Here is a 13,834-nt window from a genome sequence, read left to right as displayed (position 1 = left end):
CGAACACTCCCATGGCATACACTCCCTGTGGCATATATCCACATGGCATATATTGTGGCATAAGAAGAGTCACCGTCTTTATCTGCCATGAATTACTGCTCACATACAGAGGACCTGACCCTCAACACCAGAGGCGTTGCTGGGGGATAGGGGGTTGAGGGGGCTATAGCCCCAGGTCTTTTGGTTGTAGTCCCGGGTAGAAGCTCAGGGACTACAACCAAAAGGCTATAGTTATCCCTGAATCCCGCCAGTCCCGACATTAGATTAGCCCCTGATCTTTTCCAGACCTAGCAACACCCCTGCTCACCACCCAGGCCCACGAGTGATGCCTTAACTTGAAAGGGTGCATTTATTCACAGAATGGGAGATGGGAGGCAGCTGGGTTGATAACACTAGCAGAGTAAACAAGGGCCCGACAGGAAACATAATGCCAATGGTAAGAGTGGCAGTGGGGAAGAACAACAGGACAGAGTGGAATGTGCTAAAACATAGAAACACCAGAACAACTGGAAAAGGGAAACATAAGGCATGAGTAATCAAATAACCTATTTTTGCTCATATACTGCTTTCTCCAATGCACTACACGTCATACAAAAAGGTTCCATTCAGAATAAATGAAAAAAACATAATATTGACCATGGTAAATCAGAGGAAAGGAGGTGAAGTTTAAGTAGAGAGTGAAAAGAGGAGCGAGAAGTAGCATCCCTAATGGAGAGCGCATGCGGCTTCCAGTGTTCAGGAGCTAGAAGAGAAAAACGTGACTGAGCACACGAAGGGCGAGGAACAGTTAGTAGAGATGGAAGAACACATGAAGATGGCGCCCGGAGCTAAGAGAAGAAAGATATGGAGGCGCAAGACCCTGAAGACATTTCAATAGGACACATTAGAAGTGAAACTGCAAGCAGGCTTCAAAAGACAAACAATGGCGAGAAAGAGGAGCAGCAGATATACAATTGCGGAGGAAAGGACAGCAAATTGGGCGGATGAAAGAAATGTAAATAGGGCACAGCGGGGTAAGCTGACATGAAGGGGGACCAAGAAGAAGGGCAGCTCAATAATCAAGGTGAGAGCGTGTCACACTCAAAACAAGAAGCTTGGTTGCACCAAATGAAGGAAGTGGTCGAGACTTGCCGCTCTTGAGGCAATGGGCAAAATTAATGATATGAGAGGATAAAGATTGAGAAGAGTCAAATAGTATGCTTAGTTTAGAGAGAGGAAGATTAGAAGGCGAAAGGAAATAAATGAGGGAGGAATAGAAGTTGTGATCAGTGAGGAAGGGAAGAAAAGTACTTCAGTCTTTAGGATAGTTTAGATGGAGAAATGTTGCAGACATTGATGACTGAATGGCTAAAAGACAAGCAGAAAAAGTGGAATGTGGAGAATCAATGAAGGATGAAAAAGAAAGCAAGATCTGTGAGTCATCAGAATGTAAGCGATACGAAAGATTAAACGAAAGAACTAGAGTCAAGAGAGTAATAGTTTAGAGTGAAAAAAGAGGATGACCCAGAACGGATCTTTGAGGAACTCCATACTGCAATTGCTGTATAGAGGAGCAATGTCTGGCCCAAGGAACGGATGAAGAACTTTCCAAAGGACAGGAGAGACTCCATTCTTGGACAACCCCAGAAATACCCAATTAGAAAAACGTAATAATGTGCAGAAGGAATAGAGTCGATAATATAAAGTAAGGCCGTCTCGGTTGACTGAAAAGAACAACATCTTGACTGGGGAGCAGGGAGAGCAAATTATGAATGTGATATGATGAAACTTTGGTACATACAACTCTTTGAAGGGTACGACATCCTTTCATCAACAGTCTTTTTTTCGATGATTTTTTTTTACGGAAAATGTTCAACGAAATAACTCATTGAAAAATATAGGGGGGCTGGGAAAGTGCACATAAGGGGTGGGGGGTCGGGAATAGAGAAAAAAACAATAGGGGATGGCAGGCTTGAGGGACCCCCCAAAAAGAAAAAAGAAACAATTTCGATGAGTTTTTTCGTTAAACATTTTTCATAAAAAAACTAATCGAAAAAAAGACTGTCGATGAAATGACATAGAACCCTTTGAAGGATCACTGAGATATAGGGAAGAAGAGAAACAGGGTGGAAGCTGGATGGAGAAGGATCCAATGAAAGATTTTTTCCAAACGGGTAACAGCTGCATGTTTAAAACAGGAAGACAATATGACATTAGACATAGAAGTATTGAATAACAGGACTAAATAGGGAAGTATAGGAGGAAGAACTTTAGGAATAAGAGCAGGTGGGAGTGGGTCTGAAGGTGCGACAGTAGGATGAGTGTGAGGTAGAAATTCAGCAGTCTTGAGATCAGTGAGCAGTACAAAGAAAGACATAGAGCTTGTAACAGGAAAATACTGAGGTGAAAAAAAATGACTTGCGCTATCGGGAAGCATGCAGAACGAAGACCAAAAAACGAGCAAAGTGAGCAGCCGAGAGAGGAGAGGAAAGAGACGGGTGAATCAGGGGAGGACAAAGAAGCTGGTTGAGTTGGTTGTTGAAACAGACAACACCGGTGTGAAGAAAGGGAGGGTGGTGAAAAGATCAATATAGTAATTTATTATTAGCAGAAAAAGAGCAAGAAAGCATGGAGAGAGGCCAAAGTGGCCAAGTCAGTAACCACATTTATTTTTTCTGATTTCATTTTCAGTTAACAAACTCTATTTCGGGGGAAAATCATCCCATAAAAGAATAAGCATCATAAAATATTAAAATTCTTATTGGTCATACATCAGTTTAAAAATACTCATGGTAGATTTTTTCCAGTGGCGTTTCAATAGATGAAGCAAGCAGTAAAGAGAGCAGAGCACAGGGCAGGAATAAGACATAGCATAGCAATTGCTCTTGATAACACTTAACTTTGTCATTTTACCTAGTTGAAACAGGAAGGTGTTATTATTACCCAAAATAATAGCACTCATTTTATCCACTTCAAAAAGATGAAAAGCGAAGCCAGCGCTCTCTCCCTTCGGCCTAAGCCCAGCAGGTTACACGCAGATCTCAGCAGCAGGTGCATAATCCACCGAGCTCTCTGACCGGTTTCCGGTCGGTTTGAATGAGATGGATAAAACAGACTGAGATGAGATAATGCCAGGCCATTCAGTTACACATAGTAATGTGCGGAGACATCAGAAATGTGCATAGAGAGTCAGAAACCACTGATGACGGGGCTGGAAAAAGTGCTGCGCTGTGCAGATGCCCAGCTGCATCTGAAAATGTAGACAATGTCATTGCGACTGGGGCACACACGAAGAAATGCACATGGAAAATACAATGATAGCACTACTGTAGAGTGAATCATTACATATAAACCTTCCATCTAGAAGGGTGGACAGACTGATAGTTCACCCAGGCTGGCTAACATGGATGTTGCAGCCTGGTTGGAAATGGGTGCTTTTCCTTGATGTGTACCATGATTAGGAAAGCACATTCTATCCACACGGCAAGGCAGCAACCAGGGGTAGGTTGTGTACTGAGAATACCAAGGAAAGGTACGATTGGCCTTTGAATAAGGAATACACTTGTAAAACTAAATTATTAATGTGCAAAGAAACCAGGGTGGATTTGGCTTCACACAGGGGTTCAACACACGTTTTTAAAGTTGCAGTATTTTTGAAGTTGAGATTCAAAGGATTTATTAAGGAGCACAAATATAATTCCGATTCCCAATGGGGGTATTTTGTAGGCGAGTAAAACATATTGTTTAACTCTAAAATAAAGCTTTTTGTTATCCATATTTCTTTGCATCTAGTAAAAAACGAAAAGTGAAAGATACATTTGTTTTATCTTCAAGTTCCTCTTCGGATCTGGCGGGAATACCATTAACAGGTCTACCAGTGGCAGTGTTCTGCTAGTACTATTAGACCCTTATTGTGACCCTCTTGTATTTGCATAGCTGATGTAGCCCCCCCCACACCATGAGGCGTGGCTCACCAGATTACTCTACTAAAAACCTGTATGTGTGGTCCTGCACTTTTAAGAATATCACTTTGCACTTACTGTAACTAGCGCCCTGATGCCTGAGGGTTTAGCGCTCTGCTATAAATGCTAACAAAATGAAATTAAAATCCCCACATATCAGTGTAGTTGTATTGGGGGAAGCAGGGAAATATTCATTTTTTATATTTTTTTTATTTATTGTTATAAGGTTATGGAAATAACCTTTGGCATATACAAAATACACAATAGATAATACCATTCATTAAACAATATTCACAATTCATTAACAGAGAGAATTAATTTCCATATTGTTTAAAAAGACCTAAAGCATAATTCATCCTTAAAGAGTTAGAGACAAAAATATCTCTTTAAAAGTGCACAGCAGCCGTCATCCAATGATTCGAGCCATAAGAATACATTATGGCCTGCCATACAATCTCCACAGGCAACAGTTCATATGGTTGCAACAACTGCCCAAATTAAAAACGTCTTCGATCATCCAAAGATTGACAGTGTAGAAGAATATGTTTTAATGTCTCCACTTGATCTATTTCAAGACAAAGGGCCTCATTATAAGCATGCCGGTACCGTAGTTCCCGAATCGCCATACTACGAGCTGTGCTCACGGGCATCTGTCAGCCCAACAGGCCTGGCCTGGCAGGCAGAGCAGCACCCGCAAGCGCAGCATTTCAGATGCACCGGCACCGATAATTCCTCATTGACGGGTGCCGACAAAAATGCAACCCCCGGCGGCAGCCGTGCCTGTTTTACAGGCACGGCTACCACAATGTTATAATGAGGCCCAAAGTCTACAGGTCCTTTCACCCCGTGGTATGTTACCTCTAGCACCTGTGATCTCCCTCGTTTGCAAAAGGTTTAATCTCAGACGCATAATCTGGGCCCGTCACTTTAAATTTAGCGATTTAGTTAAATACGCAGGAGCCACCCCATATGGCCTCACATCCAAGAGAAGATCCCTGTACAGGCGGTATTACCTGACCCTCTCAATAGTGAGAAGTTTGCTCTTCAATTTCATTGGGGTTCTCATGATCATATTGTTCGATAAAAAGTATTCCATACGTATTTTCTCACACTCTTTTATCCATACGTTAAGGGAAGGCCAATAACCCTTTCCTGATAACAGTTTCAGTTCCCACCATATGGTACCCTCCTCTGCATCTGAGATCTTACTTAATAGAAAGAGATTTTCCCACAGAATAATTGAGTTAATAGAGGACAAGCCTAACTCATACTGAATTACGGCTGCTGGAACGCCCCTCTGCAATTTCAAAACCTTACGCCAGAGGTGACCCTCTAGCGCAGCACAGTCAAGGGTTATCGGCAGACAAACAGTTTCCACACCATGCTTTATAACAGGCAGGCAAGACTTTCTTTTTGTAAAATTCCAGCGTCAGGTCAAGGGAAAATTGACCAAACCTTTGGTTTATCAACTTTGCTTAGGCTGCTAATGGAGATATTTTTGGCCGATAGAGAGCAGCCGATTCTGTCTGAGCTCTAAGATCTGTCAAAAAGATCCCCAGGTATGTAAAACATGAGACACTCGAATTTAACCCGTCCCAGGCTCCATGCAAAGGTCTTATACTTTTGCCTTATATTGTGTCTGAACTGGAACCCTTTAGATTTTGAAGCGTTTATTATCAAATTGTTCAACCTGGCATCCACATCCAATGCCTTCAACTTATGTTCCAGGCCAATTGGTGTGTAGTCGAACATTGCCAGGTCGTCCGCATATAATGCATAATGCAAATGAGAGTTTGCGAAACATGGGAGAAAACAGCTGCCATTCTTAAACGCCTCATTAATATCTGAGAGAAACAGGCTAAAAAGCATTGGTGCCAGAACGCAGTCTTGTTTAAGGCCACAACTGGCACTGATGGGCGATGTTAACTTACCCTGACTATTCAGCCTCACTCTCACTGTTGTACTTGTGTGCAGTGCTATTACCATTTGAAGCAAGCTTCCTAGGCAACCCCACTTACTCCATAAAAGATGCCGATCTACACTATCGAATGCCATGGTCAAGTCTATAAAGGCAATATGAACCGGTTTCAACTTCACCATGTCCTCCTGCTTCAACAGACCCAAAATAAAGGTGTTTGCATCGTATGGTGATGTTCTTTGGGTACCTGTGCCCTTACAGAAACTCGTCTTTATCTGATCAAGTCTACCGACATTTTTTGTCACTCAGTTAGCTCTCTTAGAATCACTTAATACATTTAAAATTGATGTATTATCCTTAACCGCACACAACACCAATTCTTGGTGGTCATATACGGCTATTAGTTCTTGAACAATATCTTGGGGTGGCTTAGGGGCATCGAGTCCACCATGATCCATCCAAAACCTTGTGGGGAACACCCCCTCCACAATAAGTGAAGCAGCACACATTGTTCCGTCATCAAATGAAGTTCTGAGTTCGTAATTGTAAGTGGAAGGTCAGACGTCTGTGAAGAAGCTTCCTTCAGTATTTTGCTTCTGCTTTCTACAAAAAGCGTTGGTGCGTTTTCCAAGCATTCACACATTGCCCTATCTAAAAAAGAGTTTATAGGCAGGCTGGTTTTGGCCCTATCAGGGAACACCCCTAGATTACTCAGGCTACCACTCCTCACACAAGAGACCCCCAGACTTGAAATATTGACTTTTGGACTGATTTTCCAGCCTCCTCAGTCATCAAACATTGTCGTTGTAGAGGAGTAACAGATTTCTGTACCACCTGAGAGATTTTCGCTCGATCGATTTGAAAAGCATCCTCTGTTTCTCAGCAAGAAACAAGTGCTAGGTCTAAAATTTCCCTTAGAATCTCCCTACTTTCCGTGAGGAGAATCAAAAAGGAATCGTTCAGTGGGTCTTTCATTGCTACTCGAGTTGCGCTGGAATAGGGCTCATTTCCCTCCGCTCCCATTTCTTCAGCCCTGAGGGTAGAAGTGCAGGTAACTTTGCTTCTCCCTTCCCCGGTCCCCGAGCCTTTGAAAGCAAAAGAATGAGGTTGGTGGTTAACAAATAAATAAAATGTCAGCATCTGTTTGCTTGTTCAAAAACCACGGATCGGGGGGGGGGGGGGGGGGGGGGCTGATTTCGGACTAACAGGAAATGTTGATTGCAATTTGGGGGTTATTGCCGGAAGGGATGCGTGGAAGCGAACTTGCTTAAGGACCAGTGAGGCATTTGGGTCCAAAAGCATATTATGGAGCATAACGGTTGGCAACACCCACAACGGAGGGTCTCCCAGCACATCTCTTATTTTATTGTTAATGACAGGCAGCAGGGGATTACTTGAACCCTGCTCTCCAACCTCACAGTCATCATTACAGATTGAAGAAATCAGCGGCAACCTGACCATTTCTAAGCTCAATGGAGATTCGGCCCTCACCAACCGTGGGGACAAAAGATCAGGTCCACGATCGGGGAACCCCGCCTCATTGGGGAAGAAGGAGTAGGGCAGAGTGCGGAAGTGGGGCATGGCACAAGACGTGTCCTTAGTTCATTTTGAGACATGACAGTCTTATATTCAGCGCACACCACTCACAAAGCGTTGAACACAATGAGACAGTAATCCTTTGCAAGGCAGAGCAAGCTGCCCAAACAGTGACTCTCCTCCTCGAGTCAAATCCTAGTAGAGTGTTGGGGGGGGCAGTCTGACAGCCTCTGGCAACCACAGACATCCACAGACCACACTCGCCTCACACACCGCGCTGCACGCCATGCAGTATCTGCAGTTTTGTTTGCTTTCAGTTCAGAGTTCCTCCTGCTCCAAGAATAGAGACCGTAGAAAGACTGCCAAAAGTTTTTCCAGTAAGATTAGGAGCCACAGCCACCACAGACCACACTCGCTTCACACTCCAAACTCATTATTCCAATTGTTGGTATTTGCCTGTTTTTAATTAGTAGAGGTGTCTGGTACACTAGTTAGCTGTAGGTCTGTGTACATTATAATGACAATAATGGGTGTAACTACAGTGCTGCACTGTAATTACCATACTTAGTGGTAATGAATTTATCAACCTGAGATGACAAGCTGAGTCTGCTCTGCCTCATCAGGATTTGAAGCTGTGACTGCAGGTCACACAGAGATATTTAAGCCATGCGCTTAACTCATTAAGCTACCTTATTGGCTCATAGAGAGTAGAGGCACAGCCCTGGATCAAAACAATCTTCTGCATGAACAATGAGTGAGAAATCGTGTTTCTCATCTTTTTTATTGGTATGTAAAGCAAATGGTGGCATTCTTGTGTTCCATTTTTGGGAGATGGAGAAGATTCAGAAATTGACTCAAGACACCAGATCACCGGATGACTGGGAAGTAGCAGATCTCATTGCATACCACCCATTCATTCAGAAGTCTGAGGGGTGTGGAATAGTGTCCCCTGATAGTTCCAGGCTCTTCATTTCAAATAAGCTGTTGAAATATTGTATTGTCATTATCAATAAACATATGATACATTAAGATTACTAACACACAGGGCTTAATTGAATCATGCCGCAATATGCGGCCTGGCATTCCTAGTGCTGCAATTATCCCAATACATAAAGGAAATTAAAACCAAATTCCAGACTTAAATAGTAACGCTCCGATGCAATAGCATGTCTGCAAGCTTACTGAGCGTGTCTTGGAAAATTCTGCAGAGGGGAACAGAGCGAGAAACCGGTATCTGTTCCATCTTCGTGACTGCCTTATCGTTGGGAGTATGAACACTCTGCAATAGTGCAACTTTCCCAACCCACCACAATCCTACAAAGCATGAAGAATCACGTACGAAGGCATCAAACCAAAGGATCCCATTTCCTTGGGTTTAGAAGTGGGTCATAGGGAAGCCCAGTTTATTTCAGTGTACTTAAGACTGTAAATTACCTTTATTCCACCCCCAGCATTGTACCCTTCAGGAAGGACCTGAAGACCTTTCTCTTGAAAGTACCTCTGGCCAGTCATTCAGATCAGCCTTGGTTCTCATCCTCTAGTGTGTGTGCCACCATGATCCCCCTTTCCATCCTATGCTACCTTACCTGTAATCCCCTGAGTGCATCCCCTATATACATTGCTCTGTTGCAGGGTTTGGCAGGACAGTGTGTTCATGTGTAGCTACAGCAGACTTCGCTATCCTGTACACACCTCACATCTGGCTTCTGTGAAACGCCCAACCTTTACCCCTGGATAGAACTTACTCTAGACCGATCACAGCAGTCCCCCTCCATAAGGTGATTGCTCATTACTGCAAATGCTGAAATCGCATGTGTACATTGTATTAACTCAACCAAGTGAAAAGGGTGTATGTCAGCCTATGCCTGGGACCGAAGAGTAATGACCCCACGGGGTACTATGTGGTCAATCGCTGGCGTCAACAGATCAACAGAATTTAGCCTGAGGAGTCATTCTTAAACGGCAGTCTCTGCCAATTTGCTGACGCAAGGTTTTACAAGAGGTTTTCAAAGGATGAAATGTCCATTTTCTCCCTGCAATCATGGGCCATGATAAACCTGTTCTGTTTATTTCTCTTTTAGGAAGTTCCAGCGTGGACCGAGAGGACGTCCCTCTTCACTTAGTGAAAGACATCCGGAACTATTTTCAAGTCAGCCCTGAGTATTTTTCCATGCTTCTAGTTGGGAAGGACGGGAATGTAAAGTCCTGGTACCCCTCCCCCATGTGGTCCATGTCTATTGTCTACGATCTTATTGACTCCATGCAACTCCGACGGCAGGAGATGGCCATTCAGCAGTCTTTGGGGATGCGTTGTCCAGAGGACGAATATGCTGGCTACGGATACCATGGTTACCATAACCAGGGCTACCAGGAAGGCTACCAGGATGATTACCGACACCATGAGGGGTACTACCATGGATACCATGACTAAGAAGCATAATGGAATGTTCAGCTCTCGATCGGCTATTGGCTCAGCCCATAACCAAATGCTTTAGTAAACTCCACAAAAAGCCTTTATTTCAGGCCACCCTCTGCAGAAAGCAGGGGAAAGCAATAAGCCGAATTTTCACTCCCTTGAAGATACACCAGCCTTGCAATGAAAAATCACAGCACTGAAACATAACTTCAGTACCAAGACGCTTTGGGATTCAGGAGTCATCGCGTGTAAGCACCCCTTTCCCTTCCATTCCCCTGCAGGGTGCTGTAATATAGATAGAAATAAAAACTGTGTAGACAAACATTGTACTTTCCATACATCTCTATACATACATTCCCTGCATGTGTATAGATTGTTGCTAGATGCATGTATTATTTATTTGGCATTGAGGGGATATAAGAGACCTGTGCTGCCTAAGGTATGCAGTGCTTGATGTTTTTAGTCGCACAACTATCACTGTATGTAAATCCATTAGTCTATGCTTACAATCTGAAACCTAAAAGGCTGCTGAGAATACTTTGTACCCTTGGTCCTATTATTTTTTTAAACTATGCCTACTGAAAATGTCCTAGAAACAGAGATGTCATTTCATTTTAAAGCATCCCACAAAGGCAGCAAGAGGATCAGGCCAAAGCAGACATTTTTTGAACAGTTCAGATGTCCCAGTGTGTCACCTGGAAGGAAAATCCATTTGTTGTTTGAACATGTCTACCCAAACATCCCTCACATATAGGCTTTCTTCAAGCTACTAAGTGAGTGAAGAAATGAAGGATCCTAACTTGTCCCATTCTTTTCCGGGGGTCTTTTTTTTACTATCTTTGATTGCTTTCTCCTTTTGACATGCATTGACATGTGGGTCCATACCGAACGGGTGCTCAATCAGTTCCTGTTGCCTCACGGCGGGTATACTCTCACGGATGTTAGCGCCATCACACGTAAGCACATCCTAGAAAGTAAGAAGCGTAGAGTCTCCGTTGTCACATCCTGGGGACCTCAGTAACTCTTCTCAAAAGACTCATTGGTGAATGGAAGTTCACCACGCATGGCTCGGAGCACTACCAAGACAAAATTGACGTTGCACTATAAAATGTATTTGTGGTTGTAGAACACATCTTTCTATCCACAGATGTATGTATGATGCCACGCACCAGCTGGCGTGGCAAAGTATATGGGAGACAAAAAACCATATTATTTTCCTACAGTTTATTTCAACATCTTAACCATTGAATAAAGAACTTGTTTACAAACGAAATGCTGTGATAGTAGTTTACTAATTCCAGAGGGGTTGCAGCAAAGGCCACCATCCTCCCATTGCTAAGGCCTTCCATGAAGCTACAAAAACATACATGAATGGAATACATTGCAGAAATGGATTGATAACATATGACAAAAATGTAAACAACGCCCACAATCAAATGTCATGAACCTTCTGAATAGAAGGCACCATCTGGGATTTTCAATATCAACCTGTTTGTGAATTGATTATATATACACTATATTGTATGTTTGTTGGTTGTAGTGGGTTAACAAAGACGGATCCATGTGGCATTGCAAGCTGAGATAACATGTATCTTGTTTATAGCATTAAACCCTGTGTTGTGGGGTGGACTGTGCCCGTAAAAGGCCACCATTGCAAGCTTTTCTAGGCCTCAGCAAAGCGAGGTTCTCCTGGTGAGGGCTCAGGGCCATTAACACCGAACCCCAGACGATAACACAGGGCTTAATACTATTAGCGCCCAGCACTCGCCCAGGCGCTAAGAGCTGAGGAACCTCTTTTATTTGCAGCCCCTCTTGAGCTGAGGAACCTCTTTTATTTGCAGCCCCTCTTGAGCTGAGGAACCTCTTTTATTTGCAGCCCCTCTTTGATTTCTATGTCTTGGGAACAAGTTCACAGCTCAACAGGAGTGATGCGTGCAAGAGGCGGAAAGGGGAAGCTGGCGGTACAGAGGGATGAGTGGCAATAGGTGAAAGGCAACTCAGAAAGGGAGACGGTGTAGACAGAGGCACCTCAATGCTTGGTTGGGGCGAGGGAGGAGAAGATGCAACGAAGTACACTGGATCACAGGGAGCCAGGGGAGGGGCGCAGGAGGACAGCAAGGAATGCAAGCAGTCACTGCCTGTTCAGGCCCGCTTTTTGTGCCTCTAGATTGGTAGAGCCACTTAATGTTTGCATTAATACGTTCAGATGAAATCAAATTAATACAAGCTTCCCAGGCAGTTTTTAAGTATCCAGCGAATAGGTAAGCACAAGCAATACACAAATGTAGTTCCATGTTCTGAAGTGACAACACACAACAACGAATCATCAAAAGTCTCACCTGTTTGGATAGCAAGAATATTACGACGACATATCCATCAAATGGCACTACACACCATCAAACACCCTTCAATAGTCGATATATGGACAGGCCTTGCATGTTCTATCTTCCACTTTGAAATCCAGAATAATATCCAAGCAGAGGATGACTCCAAAAGAACACCTGAGGCTTTCTCCCGCTATCATCTACTGCCCTGACCCATAGACATCATCCAGAGCCATCATCCTAGCCTCTGAGAGATTAAAGAATGTGGCAGTCTTGAGCTCGTGGTTTCTTCAGAAACTATTCCCTATAAACCTCCAAAAGCTTCAAATAAATTATATACCTATGACACTAACAAATCCAAACGTCTCATAAGTCAACTTAAAAGACAATAGTCTTGCAATTGGGCTTGCTCCAGAGCTGCATGTAAACACCATCTTAAGAATCAAAACCTTTGTTTTCTTAAGCTAAAAGTCAGTAATGTATTCTTGGGGTCTTTTCGTCACTCAACCTGACTATTTAAATCTTCACGGTCACCCAGGAATTGTATTTTCCTGAAGCCTTAAAATTGTCAATGTTTTTTGCAACCTCCAAGATAATTTGGCTTTTTACTTTAAGTTCCATGTGGTCATGAATCATCCTGACAATAAAGATCACCCACCTCCCCCTCCCTGTTTCAACTCAATTCACTCATGTGTTCCAATTTTTCAGATTGATCTTAGAGACTGCTATTGGATATGATATGATAAGTCATTTATAACACACCTGTACACAGGTGTTTCTAGGCGCAACAAGACAAGGAAGGGGAGACAGAAGCAGGACAAAACAACGATCTTACTAGGCCTTGTGGCATTCAGATCATGCAAGTGTGGGGAGGAGAAGTGCCAGGTGGTGGGGGGGAGTGCAATGGAAGCATTGCTTCCAGGGCAGTGGCTCATAAGTGCAGGGAGTCAGGGGACTGTAGGGTTGCAGATACAGCCCCTCAGTGGATTGGGTGGGCCGGAGGCAGGGCAAGGGCAACTGGTTGTGCAGGAGCCTGGTCCTGTCAGTTCAGTGGTTGGCCAGGTAACCAGTTTGCGCAGCAGTCAGGTGCATCAGTAAGGTAGAGGGAGAGAGAATGCAGAAGTGAAGAGGAAGTTCTTGAGTTTCTTCCAGAACTTTAGGTGGTCCTGCTCAAGTATGAGAGAGGCAGTGAGGCTGTTTGAAAGGGAGGGCCCAGCCGGGGACAAAGATCTACTTCCAACCTCCACTCTGCCTGGAGAAGCGACTGACCCTCAGAGAGCTGGAGGTGGATGAGCAGAGGGCTCGAGAAGGAAGATGCTTAGGAAGAGAAAGTTGGCTGCAGTGTGGTTTTAGTAGAGGGCCCACAGTGGGCGGCCAGAGTGAGAGAGGGAAGGTGGGAGCAGGTGTCCCAATAAGGAGGATCTCAGTCTTCATGACATTAAGGCAGAGATCATAGGAGGCACACCATTCCTGAATTGCGGAGAGACAGTCAGGTATGAGAGAAGTTAACAAAAAAAAGGGGTTTGCCCCTAATAAAGCAGCTTTCGGTGGGGGACTGTATAATACAAAACATGTAACATGTAAAGTTTCCAAAAGTCTGCTTATAAAAGTATACATTTTGCCCAATTTTTTTAAATGAATTCAATCTACTTTATGATATCAGTATCATTAGATATCTGTGGCCTAATGTTACCTTTGT

General features: G+C 43.6%; 1 protein-coding gene across 1 annotated transcript in view; it reads left to right on the top strand.

Annotated features, from left to right (window-relative positions):
• The window catches only part of CCDC80 (coiled-coil domain containing 80), a 487,864-nt gene extending 476,780 nt beyond the window's left edge, over positions 1 to 11,084 (top strand). The window contains exon 8 of the mRNA XM_069636489.1: positions 9,477 to 11,084. Coding sequence (XP_069492590.1) covers positions 9,477 to 9,826 — 350 coding nt within the window. The 3' untranslated portion in view covers positions 9,827 to 11,084. The remainder of the gene's footprint in view (positions 1 to 9,476) is intronic.
• The last annotated feature ends 2,750 nt before the right edge of the window (positions 11,085 to 13,834 follow it).

Source organism: Ambystoma mexicanum, chromosome 7p (genome assembly GCF_040938575.1).
Source record: "Ambystoma mexicanum isolate Mex_15411 chromosome 7p, UKY_AmexF1_1, whole genome shotgun sequence".
NCBI classification, from domain to species: Eukaryota; Metazoa; Chordata; class Amphibia; order Caudata; family Ambystomatidae; genus Ambystoma; species Ambystoma mexicanum.
Note: the sequence above shows the minus strand (reverse complement) of the source record. Positions and strands in the feature narration are given on the sequence as shown.